General features: G+C 49.5%; 1 protein-coding gene across 1 annotated transcript in view; it reads right to left on the bottom strand.

Annotated features, from left to right (window-relative positions):
- Window positions 1-636: 636 nt before the first annotated feature.
- Window positions 637-27325, bottom strand: part of FAR2 (fatty acyl-CoA reductase 2) — a 153779-nt gene continuing 127090 nt past the window's right edge. Inside the window, exons 8-12 of the mRNA XM_029050350.1 lie at window positions 22474-22541; window positions 17645-17816; window positions 13517-13646; window positions 5578-5705; window positions 637-941 (exon numbers count right to left, since the gene is read on the bottom strand). Coding sequence (XP_028906183.1) covers window positions 779-941; window positions 5578-5705; window positions 13517-13646; window positions 17645-17816; window positions 22474-22541 — 661 coding nt within the window. The 3' untranslated portion in view covers window positions 637-778. The remainder of the gene's footprint in view (window positions 942-5577; window positions 5706-13516; window positions 13647-17644; window positions 17817-22473; window positions 22542-27325) is intronic.

The following is a 27325-nucleotide window of genomic DNA, read 5'->3' as shown; positions in this document are numbered from 1 at the left end:
CACAGTCTTAATCCCCATTTTCCAGATGAGGGAACTGAGGCACCGAGAAGTGAAGTGACTTGCCCACAGTCACACAGCTGACAAGTGGCAGAGCCGGGATTCGAACCCATGACCTCCGACTCCCAAGCCCGGGCTCTTTCCACTGAGCCACGCTGCTATCCACTAAATAGTTCTCTATATAAATACATATGCATGTATTTACATATATATTGATAGATATTTGTATATCTATCTCTATATAAATACACACACATATATCTATACATATGTATATTTACTCTTGTCTCTGTTTTTTTTTTGGTGCCTTTAGGTTAAGTTTCAAAAATCTTATTACAAGAACAGTAAAGTTATTTAACATTTACATTTCTTTGTTCGGTACTTCCATCCGTATTTGGTGCCGTTTGATTTGAACGTACAGGTTAATTATTTTGATTTTTTCTTGTGGAGTGTCAGGTTTGGCAGAAAAAGCTGCCTCTGACATCTCATACTAAGGTGGCAAACAACAGGGTCAGGGAAAACCTGGGATATCTTTTTTTTTTCCCTCAGAAGTTGCAATATGGCCGAGCGGGTTGGGATAAAGTTTTACCTCCGTAGGAATTCTCCTCTGGAAGAAAAACCACATCGTCACCGAGGAAATTCTGGCAACTACATGATGGTCAGGCGGAGGGTTATGGGAACGGGCAGGTTCTTAAACGGCTTTGAAATCCCGACACCCACTGTTGCTGTTTTAGAGGAGGTTCTGGGGTCGTTGGGAGGCGGTTGGTTTTTGACTAAGATCTCAGTGCCCGAGGGTGCTGGATGCCCTGAAGTAGTTAAGGAATTTATAGCAGAGGTTCACCACAAAGTACCAGACGTTCCGAGCCATCTGCGATCGGGCGATGAAGACCCGCCAGACGATGAGGAAGACAACGGTGTTGAAGAGGTAGTGAATGTTTCTGAGCCTGGAAGGAGGAGGAGAAAGGAATACACCCGGTTAGAAAATTGGCTGGACAAACCTTGGCCTATCTCGTGAGTAGCGAGCGTGGCAGAGAAGCAGCATGGCCTAGTGGCAAGAGCACGGGATTGGGAGTCAGAGGTTGTGGGTTCTAATCCCGACTCCGCCTCTTATCAGTTGTGTAACTCTGGGCAGGTCACTTCACTTGTCTGGGCCTGGTACCTCATCTGTAAAATGGGGATAAAGTCTGTGAACCTCATGTGGGACAGCCTGATTACCTTGTATCTCCCCCCCAGTCCTTAGAACAGTGCTTGGCACATAGTAAACGCTCAACAAATACCATCATTATTCTTCTTCTAGACTGTGAGCCCGTAGTTGGGTAAGGATCGTCTCTATCTGTTGCTGAATTGTACTTTCCAAGCACTTTGCACACAGTAAGTGCTTAATAATTACGACTGAATGAATGGTGGTGGTTTCGAACCTGGAAGAAGGAGAGAGGAATCTATAGCATTAGAAAATTTTATGGAAAGCCTTCAGCTTCTCTTATTAGCAGTGAATGTTTCTGAGTACGGAAGGAGGAGAAAGAAATATATGCAGTTAGAAAATATTATGAACAAACTTGGGCCTATCTGATTAGTAGTGAATGTTCCTGAGCCTGGAAGAAGAAAGAGAAAGGAATATAATAATAATAGTAGCAATAATTATATCTGTTAAGCACTTATTATATGTCAAGCACTGTTTTAAGAGCAGGGGTAGATACAAGATAATCAGGTTGGTCACAGTCCCTGTCCCACACGAGGCTCACAGTCTTAATCCCCATTTTATAATAATAGTACTATTACTACTACTAATAATGGCATATTTTAAGTGCTATGTGCCAGACATGGTACAGAGCGATGAGGTAACTGAGGTGCAGAGAAGTGAAATGACTTGCTCAAGGTCACACAGCAGACAAGGGGGCAGAGCCGGGATTAGAACCCATGGCCTTCTGACTCCTAGGCCCGTGCTCTCTCCACTATACCATGCTGCTTCTCCAAATTCTCTACACTTAGAGAATGTTATGGACAAATTTTGGCCTAGTCTATTAAGTAGTAAATGTTTCTGAGCCTGAAAGGAGGAGGAGTAAGGAATATATCCAGTTAGAAAATTTTATGGACAAACTTGGGCCTACCCTATTATATTGAATGTTTCTGAGCCCGGAAGAAGGAGGAGAAAGGAATATATCCAGTTGGAAAATTTTAAGGACAAACTTGGGCCTACCCTATTATAGTGAACGTTTCTGAGCCCGGAAGAAGGAGGAGAAAGGAATTTATCCAGTTAGAAAATTTTACGGGCAAACTTCGGCCAACCTTATTATAGTGAACGTTTCTGAGCCTGGAAGGAGGAGAAAGGAATATATCCAGTTAGAAAATTTTATGGGCAAACTTCGGCCAACCCTATTATATTGAACGTTTCTGAGCCTGGAAGAAGAATGAGAAAGGAATATATTCAGTTAGAAATACAATGGACCAATCTTGGCCCATCCTATTAGCAGCGAAAGTTTCTGAGCCTGGAAGAAGGAGAGAGGAATCTCTATAGTTAGAAAATGTTATAGACCAACTTTGGCCTATCCTATTAGCGGTGAATCTTTCTGAGCCTCGAAGAAGAAAGGAAAAGAAATATATCCAGTTAGAAAATTTTATGGACATACTTCAGCCTATCCTATCAACTAGTGAAGGTTTCTGAGCCTGGATGTAGAGGAGAAAGGAATATATGCAGTTAGAAAATTTTATGGACATACTTCAGCCTATCCTATCAACTAGTGAAGGTTTCTGAGCCTGGAAGTAGAAGGAGAAAGCAATAGATGCAATTAGAAAATTATATGGACAAACGGCCTATCGTACTAATTCCACCTGTCGCTTTATGGTTCTGGACTTTTTATCCCGATGCCTGTAATCGTATCAAGGCTCCGGGAAGTGTAACATTTGCTCCATCCTGCTCCACCTTTGGGGGTGCAGGTAGGTTCCCCAGCTCGAGAGGAGGCATATGTGAAATGGGGTTGGGGAATAGAGCAAGCTCCCAGTAAATATACACTGTTACACACAGCCAAAGGACATCTTATTTCCCTCTTTTCCTCCTCCTGGTCCTTAGCCAGCATTGTTGAGGAAGCTGAACCAGCGCTTAATAATGCCTGGCACATAGTAAGCACTTAATAAATACCATAATTATTATTATTATTTTTAGAGAGTGCTAGCCAGGGGCAAAGGGCCCAAGGCTAAGAAGCGGCACGGCCTAGGGGATAGAGCCCGGGCCCGCGAGTCAGAATGTTCTGGGTTCTAATCCCGGCTTTGCCCCTGATCTGCTGGGTGGCCAAGGGCAAGTCACTGCACTTCTCTGGGGTTCTGTTCCCTCATCTGTCAAACGGGGATTAAGACTGTGCGCTCCATGTGGGACACAGACCGATTAGCATTTTCCACTGGGCCACACTGCTGCGCAACGTCCTGTCCTTAGACTTGGATCCTTGAATCATCTCTATCGGTTGCCGAATTGTACTTTCCAAGCACTTACTACAGTGCTCTGCACACAGTAAGCGCTCAATAATTACGATTGAATGAATGAATGAATCATTACATCCTTCCACACAGTCATCAGTTTCTATTCAATCGTATTTATTGAGCCCTTACTGTGCGCAGAGCACTCTACTAAGCACTCGAGAAGTACAATTCAGCAACAAAGAGAGACAATCCCTGCCCACAACGGGCTCACAGTCTAGAAGGGGGAGACAGACATCAAAACAAGTGACTAGGCATCAATGGCCTCAATATAAATAAGTAGAACTATACATCTATATATATACACATCATTAATAAAAGAAATAGAATAATAAATATGTATGTATAGACACAAGTGGTATGGGGAAGGGAAGGGGGTAGAGCAGAGGGAGGGAGTCGGGGCGATGGGAAGGGGAGGAGGAGCAGAGGAAAGCGGGGGTTCGGTCTGGGAAGGCCTCCTGGAGGAGGTGAGCTCTCAGTAGGGCTTTGAAGAGGGGAAGAGAATGAGTTTGGCGAAGGTGAGGAGGGAGGGCGTTCCGGGACCGCGGGAGGACGTGGGCTAGGGGTTGACAGCGGGATAGGTGAGAATGGGGGACGGTGAGGAGGTGAGCGGCGGCAGAGGAGCGGAGCGTGCGGGCTGGGCAGTGAAAGGAGAGAAGGGAGGTGAGGTAGGAGGGGGCAAAGGGGATGGACAGCTTTGAAGCCAAGAGTGAGGAGTGTCTGTCCAACGAGGTCACTGGGGGAGTCTGCGAATCATCATTATTATCATTATTATAACCATTATCGTTATTATGGTATTTGTGGAGCACTCACTGTGGGTCAAGCACTGTTCTAAGCGCTGCAGTAGATGCAAGTTAATTAGGTCAGACACAGCCCTTGGTGCACATCGGACTCACAGTCTAAGTAAGAGGGAGAGTACGTATCGAATCCCCGTTTTAGAGTTGAAGACACCGAGGCACAGGGAAGTCAAATCGCTTGCCCAAGGTCACACCGCAAGCAAGCGGCAGAAGCAGAATTAGAACCCAGGGTCGTGCCGGAGTACCGGTTCGCGGCAAGTGACCGGCGTCAGTCCTGGGTGGAGTCTAGATTGTAAGATCCTCGTCGGGAGGGAATGCATTTACCAATTCCGTTATATTGCTCACGCCCTCCTATCTTACCTCCTACCCACCCCAAGACTGTCAGCTCTTTATGGGCAAGGAACGCGTCTGCTAATTCTGTTGTATTGTGCTCGCCCAAGCGCTTAGTACAGGGTTCTACGCACAGTAAATTGATTGGTAGACATAGACCCCAGTGCTTAGAACAGTGCTTGACACATAGTAATAATGATGGTATTTGTTAAGTGCTTACTATGTGCCAGGCACTCTATTAAGCGCTGGGGTAGATACAGGGTAATCAGGTTGTCCCACGGGGGCTCACCGTCTTAATCCCCATTTGACAGATGAAGTCACTGAGGCCCAGAGAAGTGAAGTGACTTGCCCAAAGTCACACAGCTGACAAGTGACAGAGCGGGATTAGAACCCACGACCTCTGAGTCCCAAACCCGTGCTCTTGTCACTAAGCCAAGCTGTTAGTGTTTAACAAATACGATTATTCTGGAAGCAGTATGGCATAGAGAAGCAGCATGGCTCAGTGGAAAGAGCACGGGCTTGGGACCCAGGGGTCATGGGTTCGAATCCCAGCTCTGCCACTTGACAGCTGTGTGACTGTGGGCAAGTCACTTTACTTCTCTGGGCCTCAGTTCCCTCATCTGGAAAATGGGGATGAAGACTGTGAGCCTCACGTGGGACAACCTGATGACCCTGTATCTCCCCCAGCGCTTAGAACAGTGCTCTGCCCAGGGTAAGCGTTTAACAAATACCAACATTATTATTATAGCGGATAGAGCCCGGGCTTGGGTTCTAATCCCAGCTCCTCCACTTATCTGCTGTGTGACCTTGGGCAAGTCACTTTACTTCTCCAGGCCTCAGTTGCCTCATCTGTAAAATGAGGATTGAGGCCGTGAGCCGCACGTGGGACAGGGGACTGCGTCCAACCCGATTGGCTTGGATCCACCCCAACGCTTCGTACAGTGTCTGGCACGTAAGAAGCGCTTAGCAAATATCAGGGACTTACCTTTTTAAGTGCTGCCTCGCGGCAGGAAGCCTGGACATGTCTTCTTTCAGCAGGTATTTCTTGGTCCCGATGCAGTAGTTTTCAACGTACTCAAACCAGTCCAGCTTGCGCACGTCGAAATTGAATAGCTGAAACGACGGATGCGATCGACAGAATTTGTTGCGATTCGGAACCAGATCACGGCAGGTTATTATTTGGCATCAGGCGATCCACGCCAGCCGGTACCACCGAGCCCTTACCGGTGAACTGGAAGCGACTCGAGGAAAGGTTGTAGATTTGCGTGGCTTAGCGGAAAGAGCCCGGGCTGGGGAGTCCGAGGACGTGGGTTCTAATCCCGGCTCTGCCACTTCTCCGCTGTGTGACCTTGGGCGAGTCACTTCACTTCTCTGTGCCTCACTATCCTCATCTGTAATATGAGGACTGAGACTGTGAGTCCCACGCGGGACAACCCGATTACCTCGAATCTACCCCGGCGCCTTAGAACAGAGCTCAGCACGTAGTAAGAGCTTAACAAATACCGTAATTATTATTATTATCTGTGTCACCCAAGAGGAGCTTGAAATGATTTAGGGTGGCTAGGACTGATTTCTCCCTCTTCTTTCAAAATTGGGTAACCAAGGTGGGGAGGGTGGGCAAATAAACTAAAGCTTTTATATTAATAACACAAAGGAGCTGTATGAATTTCTTAAAATTGCCAGTTTTAGCCAACCATCTATCTGGACACCCAGGAGGTTCCAATTAAATAGGAGCAGCACAGCCTAGTGGATAGAACCCAGGCCTTGGAGTCAGAAAGAATAATAATCTTGGTATTTGTTAAGCGCTTACTATGTGCAGAGCACTGTTCTAAGCACTGGAGTAGATACAGGGTAATCAGGTTGTCCCATGTGGGGCTCACAGTCTTAATCCCCATTTTACAGATGAGGGAACTGAGGCACAGAGAAGTGAAGTGACTTGCCCACAGTCACACAGCTGACAAGGGACAGAGCCGGAATTTGAACTCATGACCTCTGACTCCCAAGCTCGGGCTCTTTCCACTGATCTAAGAGCAGTAGGGCCCCATTAAGTTGGAGCAGTGTGGTCCAGTGGCTAGAACACAGGCCTGGGGTTAGAAGGACCTGGGTTCTAATTCATTCATTCAATAGTATTTATTGAGCACTTACTATGTGCAGAGCACTGGACTAAGCGCTTGGAATGGACAATTCGGCAACCGAGACCATCCCTGCCCAATAACGGGCTCACGGTCTAATCCAAGCTATAATAATGTTGGTATTTGTTAAGCGCTTACTATGGGCAGAGCACTGTTCTAAGCGCTGGGATAGATACAGGGCAATCGGGTTGCCCCATGTGAGGCTCCCAGTCTTCATCCCCATTTTGCAGATGAGGGAACTGAGGCACAGAGAAGTGAAGTGACTTGCCCACGGTCACACAGCTGACAAGTGGCAGAGCCGGGAATCAAACCCATGACCTCTGACTCCCAAGCCCGGGCTCTTGCCACTGAGCCACGCTGCTTCTCTAAGAATAAAAAAGAATAAAATTAAAAGAATGAAAGGCCACTCCTCCAGGACTTTTAGAGGTTGCCTAGTGGACTCCGGGCCCGGGAGTCAGAAGGCCGTGGGTTCTAATCCACTCTCTGCCACTTCGCCACTTCTCTGCTGTGCGAAGTCACTTAACTTTTCTGTGCCTCATTTCCATCATCTGTAAAATGGGGATTAAGAGTGTGAGCCCCATGTGGGACAGGGACCGTGCCCAACCCGATTAATAATGTTGGTATCTGTTAAGCGCTTACTATGTGCAGAGCACTGTTCTAAGCGCTGGGGTAGATGCACGGTAATCAGGTCGTCCCACGTGAGGCTCACTGTTAATGCCCATTTTACAGATGAGATAACTGAGGCCCAGAGAAGTGAAGTGACCTGCCCAATGTCACACAGCTGACAAGTGGCAGAGCCGGGAGTCGAACTCATCACCTCTGACTCCGAAGCCCGGGCTCTTTTCCACTGAGCCACGCTGCTTGATTAGCTTGTATCTACCCCGGCGCTTAACAAATACCAAAATCATTAATTACCATTATTATTATCCACCTTCATATCAAACAGACACTCCTTACCATTGGCTTTAAAGCACTCAATCAGCCCACCCCCTTCCTATCTTACTTTCTATTCACCCCTCCCTCCCCCCCCCAGACCGTAAACTCGTTATGGGCTTGTACATTCCAAGCGCTTAGTAAGTGCTCTGCACATAGTAAGCGCTCAGTAAATACTGTCGAGTGAATGAATGGACGTGTCTGCTACTTCTGTGGTATTGGGCTCTCCCAAGCGCTTAGCAAGTGCTCCGCACACTGTAAGTGCTCGGTAAATGCCATCGACCGACCGCCCGATTTGCTGCTCACCTCGCTGATCTCCCGCTACCTCCCAGCCCACCCAGTTCACTCCTCTAATACCAAGCTAATCGCTCGATCTTGTCCGTCTTGCTGCCGACCCATCGTCCAACATCCTCCCTGTGGCCTGGAACTCCCTCCCCCTTCCAATACGACCACTCTTTCCCCCTTCAGAGCCTTATTGAAATCCCGTCTCCACCAAGAGGCCTTCCTCAACTAAATCCTCTCCCTTCTGCTCCGCCTAAGCATTTGGATCCGTCCCCGCCCTTCGGGCACTCGATATTCACCCCGTCTTCGTCCCCTACGGCCCTACTGTACAGAAAGAACTGCAATTTCCTTTAATGTCTGTCTTCCCCTCTAGACTATAAACTCCTCGTGAGCAGGGAATGGGTCTACTATCTCTGCCCCTTCATTCAATCGTATTTTTTAATGATAACAGAAATAATAATTATGGTATTTGTTAAGCGTTTACCATGTTCCAAGTCCCGTTCTAAGCGCTGGAGTAATAATAATAATAATGTTGGCGTTTGTTAAGCGCTTACTATGTGCAGAACACTGTTCTAAGCGCTGGGGGAGATACGGGGGAACGAGGTCGTCCCACGTGAGGCTCACGGTCTTCATCCCCATTTTACAGATGAGGGAACTGAGGCCCAGAGAAGTGAAGTGACTTGCCCACAGTCACACAGCTGACAAGGGGCAGAGTCGGGATTAGAACCCACATCCACCGACTCCCAAGCCCGGGCTCTTTCCACTAAGCCACACCCCTTCTCCACGTTTACTGTTTGCAAAGCACTGTACTGAGCGCTTGGGAGAGTACAGTCCAACAACGGACGGATACGTTCCCACCCACAGTGAGCTCACGGCCTAGAGGGGGAGACAGACGCTAATGTAAATTAATAAATAGATGAATAAATGTATAAATTACAACTATATACAGATCTATACCTATGTGCTGTGGGGATCGGGGGGAGGATGAATGAAGGAGCAAGTCAGAGCGGTGCAGGAGGGAGTGGAGGGCTTAGTCAGGGAAGGCTTCTCGGAGGAGCCTTGTCCATTCAATCATCATCATAATGATAATGTTGGTATTTGTTAAGCGCTTACTGTGGGCAGAGCACTGTTCTGAGCACCGGGGTGGATACAGGGTAATCAGGTCGTCCCACGTGAGGCTCACGGTTAATCCCCATTTTCCAGATGAGGTAACTGAGGCCCAGAGAAGTGAAGTGGCTCGCCCACGGTCACACAGCTGACAAGTGGCAGAGGAGGGAGTCGAACTCATGACCTCTGACTCCGAAGCCCAGGCTCTTTCCACTGAGCCACGCTGCTTCTCTAGGATATATGATATGATATGATATGCTTCCCTAATATATTTAGTGAGCGCTTACTGTGTGCAAAGCACTGTACTAAGCGCTTGGAATGTACAATTCGGCTACAGATAGAGACAATCCCTGCCCTTCAACGGGATCGCAGCCTCAAAGCGGGAGACAGATGGCAAAACAAGTCCTCTCCCGAGCACTTAGTAGATTGCTCTTCACATAGAAAGTGCTCGGTAAATCGACGAGCAGCGGCAGGAGCGATGTTGCCTAGTGGATAGAGCACAGGCCCGGGAGTCAGAGGACCTGGGTTCTAAACCCCGCTCTGCCATATATCTGCTGGGTGACCTTGAGCCAGTTATTAAATTTCTCCGTGCCTCAGTTCCCTCGTCTGCAAAATGAGGGGTCAATACCCGTTCCTTTCCTACTTTGACCATGAGCCCCACGTGGGACTTGATTATCTTTCGTCTACCCCAGTGCTTAGTACAGTGTTTTCCATATAGTAAGTGCTTCACAGATACCATACATAATTATTATTGTCATTATTATGATGAGAAAAGGCAAGTCGTTCTGAAGAGCTTTAATTCAGCATAATGAGAAGCAGCGTGGCTCTAGTGGAAAGAGCCCGGGCTTTGGAGTCAGAGGTCATGGGTTTGAATCCTGGCTCGGCCACTTGTCAGCTGTGTGACTTTGGGCAAGTCACTTCACTTCTCGGTGCCTCAGTTACCTCATCTGTAAAACGGGGATTAAGACTGTGAGCCCCACGTGGGACCACCTGATTCCCCTGTGTCTCCCCCAGCGCTTAGAACGGTGCTCGGCCCAGAGTAAGCGCTTAGCAAATACCAACATTATTATTATTATTATTAATAATAGTAATACTTATGGTATTAAGTGCTTTCTTTGTGCCAGGCACTGTAATAAGCACTGGGGTCGGGGGGAGGAGGGGACATACTAGCGAGTCGGGTTGGACACCGTTCCTGCCCCACATGGGGCTCACAGTCTCAATCCCCATTTTATAGATGAGATAACTGAAGCCCAGAGAAGTGAAATGACCCCCGCCCTAGGTCACACAGCAGACAATAATGATAATGATGGTATTTGTTAAGCGCTTACTATGTGCTAAGCACTGTTCCATGCGCTGAAGCCCTGTTCTAAGCACTGACAAATGGAGGAGCAAGGATTAGAACCCATGACCTTCCGACTCCCAGCCTCGTGCTCTATCCTCTACACAACCAGGTTTATCTCGTGGCTCAGTGGAACGAGCCCGGGTTTGGGAGTCAGAGGTCATAGGTTCGAATTCCTGGCTCTGCCACCTGTCAGCTGTGTGACGGTGGGCAAGTTGCTTCGCTTCTCTGGGCCTCGGTTCCCTCATCTGTAAAATGGGGATTAAGACCGTGAGCCTCAGGTGGGACAACCTGATTACCCTGTATCTACCGCAGCGCTTAGAACAGTGCTCTGCACACAGTAAGCGCTTAACAAATACCAACAGTGTTATTATTATTATCTCGTGGCTCAGAGGAAAGAGCCCGGACTTGGGAGTCAGAGGTCATGGGTTCGACTCCCGGCTCTGCCACTTGTCAGCTGTGTGATTGTGGGCAAGTCACTTAACTACTCTGTGCCTCAGTGACCTCATCTGTAAAATGGGGATTAACTGTGAGCCTCACGTGAGACAACCTGATTACCCTGTATCTACCCCAGTGCTTAGAACAGTGCTCTGCACATAGTAAGCGCTTAACAAATTCCAACATTATTAACTAGGAGCCCATGCTCTCTCAAGATTTAATTCTGCCTTTTCTAAACCTAAGACTTGGAACTTCTCTTGCCCCTGAAGACTCAGAGGCCGTTCTGAAGATTTTAAGGCACTTAGCACAGTGGCTGGGCACATAGTAAGTGCAGCGTGGCTCAGTGGAAAGAGCCCGGGCTTGGGAGTCAGAAGTCATGGGTTCGAATGCTTGGCAGCTGTGTGACCGTGGGCAAGTCACTTCACTTCTCTGGGCCTCAGTTACCTCATCTGTAAAATGGGGATTAAGACTGTGAGCCTCATGTGGGACCAACTGATGACCCTGTATCTCCCCCAGAACTTAGAACAGTGCTCGGCACGTAGTAAGCGCTTAACAAATACCAACATTATTATTAACACGTACCCTTAAAAAATTCATTTGGCCTATCTAAAGTAAAACAGCTTAATAAGAGGAAGTCTAGCTTCATGAACAAACACCACCCATGAAATACAGGAACTTAAATTGTCCTCTTCTTTGGTCTTAAAAATCTCTTGTACGTTTTGGACGGGTTTGGATCAGGAAACGTAAGGAGAAGCTAAACTCCAGTGCTGTCAGTTCGTTGGGGGCAGGGAGTGTGTATATCGTTAAATCCTAGAACGAGTCGTCTACAATCGATGCTTAGAATTCCTTAACTCCCATTCTCTCCTAGACCCCCTCCGATCTGGCTTCCTTCCCCTCCACTCTACCGAGACCGCTCTCTCTAAGGTCACCCGTGGCCTCCTTCTTGCCAAATCCGACGGCTCCTACTCCATTCTGATCCTCCTCGACCTCTCTGCTGCCTTTGACACCGTCGACCGTCCCCTCCTCCTCCACACCTCATCTCACCTCGGCTTCACGGACTCCGTCCTCTCCCGGTTCTCCTCTCACCTCTCTGGCCGGTCGTTCTCGGTCTCCTTCGCCGGCGCCTCCTCCCCCTCCCATCCTTTAACCGTCGGAGTTCCTCGAGGGTCAGTTCTCGGCCCTCTTCCGTTCTCCATCTACACTCACTCCCTCGGTGAACGCATTCGCTCTCACGGCTTCGACTACCATCTCTACGCAGATGACACGCGGATCTACATCTCCGCCCCTGTCCTCTCCCCCTCCCTTCGGGCTCGCGTCTCCTCCCGCCTCCGGGACGTCTCCGCCTGGACATGTCGGCCCGCCACCTAAAACTCGACATGAGCGAGACCGAGCTCCTCATCTTCCCTCCCGAACCCGGTCCTCTTCCAGACTTCTCTATCATCGTGGATGGCACGACCGTCCTTCCCGTCTCTCGGGCCCGTGATCTCGGTGTCATCCTCGACTCGTCTCTCTCGTTCGCCCCACGCATCCTATCCGTTACCGAGACCTGCCGGTTTCACCTTTACAATATCGCCAAGATCCACCCTTTCCTCTCCACCCAGACGGCTACCTTACCGCTACGGGCTCTCGTTATATCCCGGCTAGACTACCGTGTCGGCCTTCTCTCCGACCTCCCTTCCTCCTCTCTCGCCCCGCTCCCAGTCTATTCTTCACTCCGCCGCCCGGCTCATCTTCCCACAGAAACGATCTGGGCGTGTCACTCCCCTTCTTAAACAACTCCAGTGGTTGCCCGTCGACCTCCGCTCCAAACAAAAACTCCTCACTCTAGGCTTCAAGGCTCTCCATCACCTTGCCCCTTCCTACCTCTCCTCCCTTCTCTCTTTCTACCGCCCACCCCGCACGCTCCGCTCCTCCGCCGCCCACCTCCTCGCCGTCCCTCGGTCTCGCCCGTCCCGCCGTCGACCCCCGGGCCGCGTCCTCCCGCGGTCCCGGAACGCCCTCCCTCCTCACCTCCGCCAAACCGATTCTCTTCCCCTCTTCGAAACCCTACTTAAAACTCACCTCCTCCGAGAGGCCTTCCCAGACCAAGCTCCTCTTCCCCCTCTACTCCCTCTGCCATCCTCCCTTTACCTCTCCGCAGCTAAACCCTCTTTTTCTCCTTTTCCCTCCGCTCCTCCACCTCTCCCTTCCCATCCCCACAGCACCGTACTCGTCCACTCGACTATATATATTTCCGTTACCCTATTTATTTTGTTAATGAATTGTACATCGCCTCGATTCTATTTCGTTGCCATCGTTTTTACGAGACGTTCTTCCCCTCGACTCTATTTATCGCCATCGTTCTCGTCCGTCCGTCTCCCCCGATCAGACCGTGAGCCCGTCGAACGGCAGGGACCGTCTCTATCTGTTGCCGACTTGTTCGTCCCAAGCGCTTAGTACAGTGCTCTGCACAAAGTAAGCGCTCAATAAATACTATTGAATGAATGAATGAACGTTATGTCGTGCTCTCCCAGGCGAGCGGTCCAGTGCTCTGCACACAATTAATACATAAATATAGATGAGAAATATATGATTTATCAATAAATACGATTGAATGAATGAGTGATGTTCACGGGGGCAACTTCCATACTGACAGAGCAAACCACAGCTCGACAGAGAGCGAGATAGGTCATCTAATTCAGCAGCATACTTACTTTTTGGTCTTCAGGAGTAAGCTGCCCCATTAACATTTCCGTATTGTACGTACTCCATTCCCAGCTCCGATTGATGAAATACTCCATCAGGGAAAGGGACTTGAGCAGTCGGTTGACCAGCTTTGTCATTCTGAAGTCGAGAAGGGGAGAGACGCCACCGTGAGTTTACTCTGAAAAAGCGGCACAGTGTTTAAATTCGTTTTTAAGGCGACAACCAACGTGTAAGCGCGTCGAAGGGCAGGGACCGTCTCTATCTCTTGCCGATTTGTCCAGTCCAAGCGCTTAGTCCAGTGCTCTGCACATAGTAAGCGCTCAATAAATGCTATTGAATGAATGACAACAACGGTGTGAATTTATTTCCCTCTCTGCTCTGTGTTTCAGATGTGCTCCTGCTCCCCAGAAAGCCCTGCCTTTCTACTTAACAATATCCCAAGTAATTGCCTTAAATTGTAAGCTCCTTGTGGGCAGGGAACAAGTCGATTAACTCAATTATATTGTACTCTCCCAAGCGCTTATTACGGGGATCTGCAAACAGTAAGTGTTGGATAAATTTTTATTATTATTAAGTGCTGTCGAGTCATTTCCGATTCATAGCGGCTCCCTGGATATACTCTCTCCGGAACGTCCCGTCCTCTGCCTTAATCCGTAACCTTTCTAGCGGTTCTTCCGTTATCGTCGTTACGGTCTCTAGCCGTCTAGCCGCCGGTCTGCCCCTTCCATGTTTCCCTGGACTTTTCCTAGTATTAGTGACTTCTCCAGAGAATCAGTCCTCCTGATGATGTGTCCAAAATCTGCTCATCTTAAGTCGAGTCATTTGGCCTTCCAAAGACCACTTTGACTTAATTTGCTCTAAAACCCATTTGTTTGTCTTTCGGGCAGTCCGTGGTAGTCGCAAAAGCCTTCTCCGACACCACATTTCCAAAGAATCGATGTTCTTTCTATCTGTTTTTTTCACTGTCCAGCTTTCTGATAATAATAATAACGTTGGCATTTGTTAAGCGCTTACTATGTGCAGAGCACCGCTCTAAGCGCCGGGGTAGATACAGGGTAATTGGGTCGTCCCACGTGAGGCTCACAGTTAATCCCCATTTGACAGACGAGGGAACTGAGGCACAGAGAAGTGAAGCGACTCGCCCACAGTCACACAGCTGACGAGTGGTAGAGCCGGGAGTCGAACCCGTGACCTCTGACTCCCAAGCCCGGGCTCTTTCCACTGAGCCACGCTGCTTCCCAACAGTGTCACTGGAAACACCATAGAATAGACAATTTGTAGTTTTATGCAACCGTTACATCAATAAATACCATTGATTAATTGATTGAGTCAACCTCTTAGAAGAGAAAAAAATCACCCTTGATTAAGACATCATGTTATTATGTTATGATGGTATGGTGTGATGTTACTGTGTTATAATAGTCTATTGCATTTTCCCAAGTGCTTAATACAGTACAATGCAAGCGGTAAGCACTCAATAAAATTGATCAATTGATTGATTGATTGACTGGAGAGTCTGTGCTTTTAGCGTATGTCGGTTCCCCACGGGACGAGGAACCTCACTTGGTTCCGGAACAAGTTTATTGAACACTTATTGTGTGCAGAACACAGTAATAATAATAATAATAATTATACTAAAGTACTAAGCACTTGGGAGCACTTGGGAGAGTAATAATAATAATAATAATAATAAGAATGTTTATGGTATTTGTTAAGCACTTACTTTGTGCCAAACACTGTTCTAAGTGCTGAGGTAGATATAGTGTAATCAGGTTGCCCCACGTGGGGTTCACACTTTTACTCCCCATTTTACAGATGAGGTAACTGAGGCCCAGAGAAGTTAAGTGACTTGCCCAAGGTCCCAAAGCAGACAAGTTTAGACTGTGAGCCCCTTACTGGGCAGAGATCGTCCCTATCTGTTGCCAAATTGTACATTCCAAGCACTTAGTAGAGTGCTCTGCACATAGTAAGCGCTCAATAAATACTATTGAATGAATGAATGACCAGTGGCGGGGCTGGATTAGAACCCATGCCCTCTGACCCCCAAGCCCAGGCTCTTTCCAGTAAGCTACAGTTGGTAGACACATTCCCTGGCCACAATGATTTGAATGTTTCCTTTGCTTCGGACTTGGGGATTTATTCTCTCTGAAGATGAGGGGCATAGAATGCTCGGGACATTCAACTGACACATTTCATCCCCACCAAAATGACACCCCCAAAACAGAGAAGCAGTGTGGCTCGGTGGAAAGAGCCCTGGCTTGGGAGTCATAGGGCATGGGTTCGAATCCCGGCTCTGCCGCTTGCCAGCTGTGTGACTTTGGGCAAGTCACTTCACTTCTCTGTGCCTCAGTTCCCTCATCTGTAAAATGGGCATGAAGACCGTGAGCCCCACGTGGGACCACCTGATCACCTTGTATCCCCCAGCGCTTAGAACAGTGCTTGGCACACAGTAAGTGCTTAACAAATACCAAAATACTCAAGGGAGACACAATATCCTCCTTCCCTTCCAAATAATCTTAGTAACTGTAGTATTTGTTAAGTATTTACTATGTGCCAGGCACTGTACTAAGCGCTGGGGTGGATCCAACAAATCGGGTTGGACGTAGTCCCTGTCTTGCATGGGACTCACAGTCTTAATCCCCATTTGCCAGATGAGGGAACTGAGGCGAAGAGAAGTGAAGTGGCTTGCCCAAGGCCACCCAGCAGACATGAAACTAAAATGATGATGGTGCAATTGGAACATCAACTGTTTCTCCAAATGGCAAAAAACCCAGGAACTACAACTCTGTGTCTACACATAGCAGGGCGGAGCGGATAGAGCCCGGGCCCGGGAGTCAGAAGGTCCTGGGTTCTAGTCCTGCCTCTGCCACTTGTCTGCTGTGTGACTTTGGCCAAGTCACCTCACTTCTGGAGGAGCAGAATGGCCTAGTGGACAGAGCCCGGGCTTGGGAGTCGGAAGTCGTGGGTTTGAACCCCAGATCTGCCACTTGGCAGCTGTGTGACTGTGGGCAAGTCACTTCACTTCCCTGGGCCTCAGTTCCCTCATCTGTAAACTGGGGATGAAGACTTCGAGCCCCACGTGGGACAACCTGATTACTTTGTATCTACCCCAGCGTTTAGAGCAGCGCTTGGCACATAGTAAGCGCCTAACAAATACCAACTTTATTTATTTTATTATTCTCTGAGCCTCGCTCACCTCATCTGGAAAATGGGGATCGGGCCCCTGAGCAGTGCTTAGTACAGTGTCTGGCACACAGTAAGCGCTTGACAAGTACCGCAGTGATTGTTATCATTCAGTGGTCAAGACCCTCTTTAAGGTGTCTTCAAAGTCACTCATCCAACTGTGCTGTAGCATGGGTCAGTGGAAAGAGCCCGGGCTTGGGAGTCAGAGGTCACGGGTTCGAATCCCAGCTCCATCACTTGTCAGCTGTATGACCTTGGGCATGTCACTTCACTTCTCTGTGCCTCAGTGACCTCATCTGTCAAATGGGGATTCATTCATTCATTCAATAGTATTTAATGAGCTCTTACTATGTGCAGAGCACTGTACTAAGCGCTTGGAATGTATAAATTGGCAACAGAGAGAGACGGTCCCTGCCCACTGACGGGATGAAGACTGTGAGCCCCACCTGGGACAACCTGACGACCCCGTATCTCCCCCAGCGCTTAGAACAGTGCTTGGCACATAGTAAGCGTTTAACAAATACCAACATTATTATTATGCCCCACTGGGTTCTGGGAATCTTTGTCTCTGTAGATAACCCAGTTAATAATAATGATAATAATAATGTCGGTATTTGTTAAGCGCTTCCTATGTGCATAGCGCTGTTCTGAGCGTTGGGGTAGAGACAGGGTAATGAGGTTGTCTCACGTGAGGCTCAGCCGTCTTCATCCCCCTTTTACAGATGAGGTCACCGAGGCCCAGAGAAGTGAGGTGACTCGCCCACAGTCACCCAGCTGACGAGGGGCGGAGCCGGGACTGGAACCCGTGACCTCTGACTCCCAAGCCCGCGCTTTCCACGGAGCCACGCTGCCTCCCGAAGCCTCGGGGGCTTCGCCGTCCCTGGCTCAGCCAGGGGGACCCACCCGCTCCCCCCCCCCCACCGACCCCCTCTGTGCCCTGGGACGCTTGGCACCTGGGCTTCCTTCCCGTGATCCTCAGGTAGAAGTCGTAGAGGACGGCCGGGCCTACGTGGCTGACGGCGTTCCAGTAGTGAGCCGTGATGCTGCTTGAAATGAAGTCAGTGCAGGGTCTCCTGAAGGCTTTCTCCAGGGGCGACTCTTGGAAAGTCTTCAGGACGTGGTACCCTAGGAGACGATGTCGGGAAGAGCCGCCGTTCGTCCCGACAGCCTGTCCGTCTCCCCCGACCGGACCGTAAGCCCGTCAGAGGGCAGGGACCGTCTCTATCCGTTGCCGATCTGTACATGCCAAGCGCTTAGTACAGTGCTCTGCGCGTAGTAAGCGCTCAATAAATACTACTGAATGAATGAATAAAAACCCATTATTGTTAGTCATTCAATCGTATTTACCGAGCGCTTACCGATTAGGCTGTGAGCCCGTCAGCGGGCAGGGACCGTCTCTGTCCGTTGCCGATCTGTACATGCCAAGCGCTTAGTACAGTGCTCTGCACGTAGTAAGCGCTCAATAAATACTATTGAATGAATGAATGTGTACAGAGCACTAATCATAATGACAGTAATAATCATAGTAGTTGTTAAGCACCTACTATGTGCCAAACACTGGAATAATAATAATAATGATGATGGTATTTGTTAAGCACTCACTATGTGCCAAGCACTGTTCTAAGCGCTGGGGGAGATACAAGGTTATCAGGTTGTCCCAGGTGGGGCTCATGGTCTTCACCCCCATTTTACAGATGAGGCAACTGAAGCCCAGAGAAGTTGTGACTTGCCCCAAGTCGCACAGCCGACAAGTGGCGGAGCACTGTACTGAGTGCCGGACTCTCCCAAGCGCTTAGTACAGTGCTGTGCACATGGTAAGTGCTCACTAAATACGACTGAATGATGAATGAAAGGATGCATACGAGCAAATCGGGCTGGACGCGGTCCCCGTCCCACGGGGGGCTCACGGTCTCGATCGCCGCCGTACAGATGAGGCAACTGAGGCACAGAGAAGTGAAGTAACTTGCCCAAGGTCACACGATCAGACAAGTGGCAGAGCGGGGATTAGAACCCATGGCCTTCTGACTCCCAGGCCCGTGGTTTATCCACTGTGCCACGAGGCCTTTCCTCCCGAGTGTCTAGAACAGTGCTCTGCACACGGTATTGCTATTGTTCTTGTCTGCCCGTCTCCCCCGATTAGACCGTAAGCCCGTCGAAGGGCCGGGACTGTCTCTGTTACCCATTTGTCCATTCCAAGCGCTTAGTACAGTGCTCTCCACATAGTAAGCGCTCGATAAATACTATCGAATGAATAAGCGATCAATAGATACGATTGAATGAATGAATGAAAACCTGGTGGGGTCATCCAGCTAAAAACTCATTAATCGATCTATTTATTGAGTGCTTACTGGGTGCAGAGCACTGTACTAAGTGCATGGGAGGCTATAGTAGACGAGTATAAAAGAACTGCTAGACACGTTCCCTGCCCACAAGGAGCTTACAGTCTAGAAGGAGAGACAGACTTGTTTTCTTTTCTTTTCTTTTTCCCCCCATTTAATAATGTTGGTATTTGTTAAGCGCTTACTATGCGCAGAGCACCGTTCTAAGCGCTGGGGCTGTGAGCCCATTGTTGGGTAGGGATCGTCTCTATCTGTTGCCGAACTGTACTTTCCAAGCGCTTAGTACAGTGTTCTGCACACAGTAAGCGCTCAATGAAGACGATTGAATGAATAAGCAGAAATAAAAAAATACGGATTGGACCTTAGTGCTGTGAGCTGAGGGAGGGATTAATAAAGGGAGAAAATCAGGTTGACCCAGAAGGGATTGGGAAAAAAGGAAATGAGAGCTCAGTCAGGCAGTCAATCATACTTATTGAGTGCTTATCGTGTGTAAAGCACCGTACTAAGAGCTTGGGAGAGTTTACTATAATAATGTTGGTGTTTGTTAAGCGCTTACTATGTGCAGAGCACCGTTCTAAGCGCTGGAGTAGATACAGGGTAATCAGGTTGTCCCACGTGAGGCTCACAGTTAATCCTCATTTTACAGAGGAGGTAACTGAGGCACAGAGAAGCGAAGTGACTCGCCCACAGTCACACAGCTGACAAGTGGCAGAGCCGGGAGTCGAACCCATGACCTCCGACTTCCAAGCCCGGGCTCTTTCCACTGAGCCACGCTGCTTCCCCTATGTATATATGAAGATAATATGAAGATATAACAGACACTTTCCCTGCCCACAATGAGCTTTCGGTCTAGAGGGGGAGACAGATGTTAATAATATAACCCAGTGCTTAGAACAGTGCTTGGCACATAGTAAGCACTTAAATACTATTATTATTATTATTATTATTATTCTAAAATAGGTAGGGAAGGCCTCTTGGAGGAAATGTGCCTTCAGTAAGGCTTACTCTGTGCCAAGCACTCTGTTAAGGGCTGTGGTGTTGGCATCGTGGCTTAGTGGAAAGTGCCCGGGGTTGGGAGTCAGAGGTCGTGGGTTCCAATTCCGACTCTGCCACTTGTCGGCTGTGTGACTTTAGGCACGCCACTTACCTTCTCTGTGCCTCAGTGACCTCATCTGTAAAAGGGGGATGAAGACTGTGAGCCCCACGAGGGACAACCTGATTACCTCGTATCCACCCCAGTGCTTAGAACAGCGTCTCCCCCGTTTAGACTGCGAGCCCGTCGCTGGGCGGGGATCGTCTCTATCTGTTGCCGAATTGTACATCCCAAGCGCTTAGTACAGCGCCCTGCACGCAGTAAGCACTCGATAAATACGATTGAATGAATGAATGAATGCTTGGCACATAGCAAGGGCGTGATACATACCATTATCATCATTACATTCCCAGACTCAATGCATTAATCATCAGAGTAATAGTGTTCATTAAGTGCTTAACGGTGGGCAGAGCGCTGTGCTAAGTGACAGCTGGGAGAGAATACACAGACGGGAATTAAACAAGGGAGCGGAAATCTTCTTTTTCCCTTGATGCTGCTCTCTCCGGCACTTCTGTGATTTAGTGATTCTATTAACGTCCGTCTCCCCCTCTAAACCGTAGGCTCGTCGTGGATGGGGAACGTGTCTCTTACAGTGTTCTAATAATAATAATAACGTTGGTGTTTGTTAAGCGCTTCCTGTGTGCCGAGCCCTGTTCTAAGCGCTGGGGGAGACACGGGGGAATCAGGTTGTCCCACGTGGGGCTCACAGTCTTAATCCCCGTTTTACAGATGAGGGAACTGAGGCACCGAGGAGTGAAGGGACTTGCCCAAAGTCACACAGCTGACGAGTGGCCGAGCTGGGATTTGAACCCATGACCTCCGAGTGCTCTTTCCACTGAGCCGCGCTGTTCTAGGAGGTCAAGGAGTCATGAGATTTGGTGAAGAAGAAAGAATTGCCGAATCGACCTTGGAAAGCCACGTAGACACTGGGAAAAACAGCCTACCTGGCTTAGTGGAAAGAGGCCGGGCCCGGGAGTCAGAGGGCCTGGGTTCCGATCACGCTTCTGTCGCTTGTCTGCTGTGTGACCTTGAGGAAGTCACTTCATTTCTCTGGGCCTCAGTCACCTCACTTATAAAATGGGGATTAAAGCCGATGAGCCCCACGCGTCCACTCCGTCCTGATTATCCTGTATCTAATCCCAGCGCTTAGTACAGTGCCTGGCACATGATAGATACTTTACCACTACTATTCAAAAAAGACTTCATCTATATTCCCAAATTATGAAAAAGACAGTGGAAAAAGGAAAGCAGCGTGGCCCACTGGAAAAACCACAGGCCCAGGAGGCAGAGGACCTGGGTTCTAATCTCAGGCCACTACTGGCCTGCTGTATGACCTTGGATAAGTCAATAAACTTTTTTATGGTATTTAAGCACTTACTATGTAGCAAACACTGTTCTAGGCGCTGGGGAAGTTAATTAGTTCAAAGTCCCTGTCCCTCCTGAGACACACATTCATTCATTCAATAGTATTTATTGAGCGTTTACTATTCATTCATTCATTCAATAGTATTTATTGAGCACTTACTATGTGCAGAGCACTCTACTAAGCACTTGGAAGGTACAAATCGGCAACAGATAGAGACAATCACTGCCCATCGACGGGCTCACGGTCTAATCGGGGGAGACGGACAAAAACAAGACAACTTAATCACGATAAATAGAATCAAGGGGATGGACACCTCATTAATAAGATAAATAGGGTAAAGTCTAAGTAGTAGGGAGAATAGGTATTACATCCCCATTTTACAGTTGAGGAAACTGAGGCACAGGGAAATGAGGTTACTCGCCCAAGTTCACACAGCAAACAATCGGCAGGGCTGGGATTTCGAACTCAGGTCCTCGGACTCCCGGCCCAGTCCCCGTCCCCAGTGGGGCTCGCGGTCTAAGAGGGAGGCAGAATGGGTAATTCAATCCCTGTTTCACAAATGAGGAGACCGAGGCACAGAGCGGTTGAAGTAACATGCCCAAAGTCACCCAGCCCTGCCAACTGCTCGCCTTGTGACCCTGGGCAGGTCGCCTAACCTCTCTGTGCCTCAGTTCTCCCGTTCTTCCTCCTACTTAGACTGTAAACCCCAGGCGGGACAGGGACTGCGTCCAACCCAAATTAACTTGTATCGACCTTCCGGCGCTCAGAACAGCGTTTGATCGCAGAGGAAGTGCTTCGTGGATCCCGTATAAAAACGACGACGACAAAGAGACACGGTGTCAACGTGGGAAGAAGCCTAGGTTTGGAGTTTCTTTAATGGGATTTTGTGGAATTGCTCAAGGTCGGGTGGGTGTGACTTCCATTCCCGGAAAGGAGAAGAGTTGGGAAGGTTGTTTTTTGATTTTGGTCTTGTGAGACACTTACCTAGCATTCCCCAGGGGAAAGGGTTGAGGTTGCCCGTTGTGCAGTGGTATATCAGAGTTGATTTGGGCCTGGAAAATGAGATAGACAAGTGTGAGGCAGCGGGCAGAGCACCGAGGAATCGGTCGGCCTTTTTTTGCACTAGGCCTCAGTTTCCCCGGTCCCCGGTCTCCCTCCCCCTCGGACCTGGATTCCCGTGTGGGACGGGGACCGTGTCCGACCCGATTATCTTGTATCTATCCCAGCACCGTCCAGAGTGCTTAGCACAGACGGAGCCCTTTGTCACTCTAGCCCTCAGTTTCCCCGCTCCCCGGTCTCCCCCCAACACCGGACCTGGATTCCCGTGTGGGACGGGGACTGTGTCCGACCCGATTATCTTGTATTTTTCCCAGCACTGTGCACAGAGCTTAGCGCAGACAGAGCCCTTTTTTGCTCTAGGCCTCAGTTTCCCCACTCCCCGGTCTCCCTCAGACCGCCATATCCATGTGGGATGGCTGTGTCCGACCTGATTATCTTGCCTCTACCCCAGCGCGGTGCTCGGTGCTTAGCACAGACAAAGCCCTTTTATGCTCTAGGCCTCAGTTTCCCTGGTCCCCGGTCTCCCTCCCCTCCACTCAGACCGGGAGCCCCGTGTGGGATGGGGACTGTGTCCAACCTGAATCTTTTTTTTTAAAATGGTATTTGTTAATAATATCGATGATACCTGTTAAACGCTTACTATGTGCCGAGCACTGTTCTAAGCGCTGGGGTAGATACAAGTTAATCGGGTTGGACACAGTCCCCGTCCCACATGGGGCTCGCACTCTTAATCCCCATGTTTTTAGAGATGAGGGAACCGAGGCCCAGAGAAGCGAAGCCAAAGGATTCGCCGGTGGGGCCGGATGAGGCCGTCCCGGTAGTTCTCGGTAACATAATAAGAATAATGATAATAATGATGATGGTATTTGTTAAGCGCTTACTATGTGCCGAGCACTGTTCTAAGCACTGAGGTAGATAGAGGGTTATCAGGTTGTCCCCCACGGGGCTCACGGTCTTACTCTCCATTTTACAGATGAGGCAACCGAAACACAGAGAAGGGAGGTGACTTGCCCTAGGCCCCACAGCAGACAATTGGTGGAGCCGGGATTAGAACCCATGACCTTTCGACTCCCAGGCCCGGGCTCTAGCCACGAAGCCATGCTCCTTCCCTAGAGACCTGCCCCCTCATCCCTATTCATTCAATTCATTCAATCGTATTTATTGAGCACTTACTATGTGCAGAGCACTGTACTAAGCGCTTGGGATGAACAGGTTGGCAACAGATAGAGACGGTCCCTGCCGTTTGAGGGGCTTACTTTGAGTGTTTACTGCGTGCAGGGCACTGTACTAAAGGTTTGGGAGAGTACAGTATAACAATAAGCAATGAGAAGCAGCGTGGCTTAGTGGATGAAGCAGGGGCCTGGGAGTCAGAAGGACCTGGGTTCTAATTCCGGCTCCTCCACATGTATGCTGTGTGACTTCGGGCAAGTCACTTCACTTCTCTGGGCCTCAGTTACCACATCCGTAAAATGGAGTTAAGAGCGTGAGCCCCATGTGGGACAGGGACTGTGTCCAACCCGATTAAGTTGCAACCACCCCAGCCCTTAGTACAGTAGAAGCAGCGTGGCTCAGTGGAAAGAGCCTGGGCTTCGGAGTCAGAGGTCATGAGTTCGACTCCCGGCTCTGCCACTTGGCAGCCGTGTGACCGTGGGCAAGTCATTTAACTTCTCTGTGCCTCAGTTACCTCATCTGTAAAATGGGGATTAACTGTGAGCCTCAAGTGGGACAACCTGATTCCCCTGTATCTACCCCAGCGCTTAGAACAGCGCTCTGCACGTAGTAAGCGCTTAACAAATACCGACATTATTATTACAGTGCCTGGCACGCAGGAAGCTCTTAACAAATACCATAATAATAATAATAATTCTTATTATAAGCAGACACATTCCCTGCCCACAGCGAGGTTCCCGTCTAGAGGGAGGGAGAGACATTAATATGAATAAATAAATTGCTGCTATGCCCCTTCCCTGGAGATCCGGCCTCTTCCCAAATGACCCGGCCTCCTTCTAAGAAATCTCCCCGTCTTCAGAGAGAGAACCAACTTTTTAGACATCATCCTCCCCCATCCTTAGAGAACTGCCCCTTTCCCCAGAGATTTGCCCCTTCCCTAGTGATCAGCTCCTTCTCTATAAATAATAATAATAATAATTGGGGTATTTGTCAAGTGCTTACTATGTGCCAGGCACTGTACTAAGTGCTGAGGCACTGTACAAAGGTTCGGAGACCTGTCCCTTCACCCCCACCCCCATTCCTAGGGACCCGTGAACCCATATTTGTTGTTGTATTGTACTCTCCCAAGCGCTTAGTACAGAGCTTCGCTCCCCATAGTCCATAAATACGATAGATGAATGACTCCGGCCCGGCGCAACCTGCCGGATCCCACGGTGAAGCTCCGGGGCGAGTCAGATCATTACTGTAAGGTTTTGGGTGCGGATTTAGGTCTGGGTGGGTCATTGGGCGGTCGGTCAGTCAGTCGTATTTATTAATAATGTTGGTATCTGTTAAGCGCTTACTATGTGCAGAGCACCGTTCTAAGCGCTGGGGGAGATACAGGGTCATCAGGTTGTCCCACGTGAGGCTCACAGTTAATCCCCATTTTACAGATGAGGTAACTGAGGCACAGAGCCGTTAAGTGACTTGCCCACGGTCACACGGCTGCCAAGTGGCAGAGCCGGGAGACGAACTCATGACCTCTGACTCCGAAGCTTCAGTTACTGTGCACAGAGCACTGTACCAAGCACTTGGGAGAGTCCAGTAGAACAATCGAACAGACACATTCCCTGCCCACTATGAATTCAAAGTCCAGAGGTGGGTTAAAGTGGGCGGGCACTGGTGCACCCGAGGAAAATCATCAGGTCTGTTATCATGAGACGCTGTTTTCCCTTCTTTCCCCATTTCCCTCTACCCTGGCTCTGGTCCCAACCAACCCCTGCCTGGTAATAATAATAATAATGATGATGGTATTTTTTAAGTGCTTACTGTGTGCCAAGCACTGTTCTGTGTGCTGGGGTAGAGGTGAGGTAATCAGGTTGTCCCATGTGGGGCTCACAATCTTAATCCCCACTTTAGAGATGAGGTAACAGAAGTTAAGTGGGCACACAGGGGACAAGTGGCAGGATTAGAACCCATGTCCTCTGACTCCCAAGCCTGGACTCTTTCCACTAAGCCGCGCTGCACAACTCTGCTCTTAGAGCAGGAGGGCGGGGAGAGCGCCGAGTCCAACCGCAGGGGCCGGAGACCCCCGCCGGGACCTCGTGTCACCCCCAAAACTCACCCTGCCGCCTAAGACCACCCACCCGGACCCTTTCCCGAACCCGCGAAGAGAATCTTCACCCCTGAATCCGCCCGGCCCGTGTCTTTCTTTGGCGGCCCAGGGGCAGCTGGGACGAGGGGGTTCTGGGGGTGAAGGCCGGCAGGTGCCGGGGTGACTTTTGGCTGCACGGAATCCTTATGTGCCCATTTAGGACCCTGCCCCAGCCCCCCCGGAGACCCCCAGCAGCTCTGGATGCGGGAGACAACTCTGATTCCCTGACCTAGGGGATAGGGCCCGGGCCCGGGAGTCAGAGGGGCCTGGCTTCTATTCCCAGCTCCGCCCCTCGTCAGCTGTGTGACCTTGGCCAAGTCACTTCTCTGGGCCTCAGTTCCCTCATCTGGAAAATGGGGATTGAGATTGTGATCCCCATGTGGGACAGGGACTGGGTTCAACCTGATCAGCTTCTATCTACCCCGGTGCTTAGTACAGTGCCCGGTACGGAGGGCTCCTCGAGAGGGCTCTCTGTCTCTTCCCCACCCCGCACCCCCCAATTGCAGGGGCGAGGAGGACCGGACCTTCTCTCCGAAGGGTGAGTCAGGGCGGGGGAGTACCCCTCCAGCACAGAGGGGGGGTGTAACCCCAGCCTCAGTTTCCCCCCCACCCCAGAGGGACCCCAGCCTAGATAAAAGGAGGTCCAGTTGAATGCTCTGTATCTGTCGGTGCTGCTACCGACAGGATGTCTGTCTCCCTCCACCTAATAATAATAATAATAATGACGTTGGTATTTGTTAAGCGCTTACTATGTGCCGAGCACCGTTCTAAGCGCTGGGGTAGACACAGGGGAATCAGGTTGACCCACGTGGGGCTCACAGTCTTAATCCCCATTTTACAGATGAGGTAACCGAGGCACAGAGAAGTTAAGTGACTTGCCCACAGTCACACAGCTGACAACCCATGACCTCCGACTCCAAAGCCCGTGCTCTTTCCACTGAGCCACGAATAATAATTATGGTATTGGTTAAACACTTATTATGTGCCAGGCACTGTACCAAGTGTTGGGGTGAATAGACTGCGAGCTCGTTGAAGGCAGGTATTGTCTTTCTTTATTGCTGCATCGTCCTTTCCCAAGTGCTTAATACAGTGTTCTGCACACAGTAAGCGCTTAATAAATACGATCGAATGAATGAAGCGCTTAAGAAGTACCACTCTTATTACAAGCGGCATCTCTCGGGTCTGGAATGCAGGTCCGGACACCTCCTGAGAGAGTCCCACGGAAATTCTCCCAAGCTCCCGAATCGCTCCGGCGGTGGGCTCCTACCTAATAATCTAATCATAATTATAGTATTTGTTAAACGCTTACTACGTACCAGGCACCTTACTAGGCGCCGGGGTGGACACCAGCAAATCAGGGTGGGCACAGTCCCCGTCCTAACGTGGGGCTCCCGGTCCCAATCCCATTTTAAAGATGAGGGAACTGAGGGAAGGGAAGTGACTTGTCCAAGGTCACCCAGCGGACGAGCGGCG

Source organism: Ornithorhynchus anatinus, chromosome 2, assembly GCF_004115215.2.
Source record: "Ornithorhynchus anatinus isolate Pmale09 chromosome 2, mOrnAna1.pri.v4, whole genome shotgun sequence".
In the NCBI taxonomy this organism is placed as follows: Eukaryota; Metazoa; Chordata; class Mammalia; order Monotremata; family Ornithorhynchidae; genus Ornithorhynchus; species Ornithorhynchus anatinus.
Note: the sequence above shows the minus strand (reverse complement) of the source record. Positions and strands in the feature narration are given on the sequence as shown.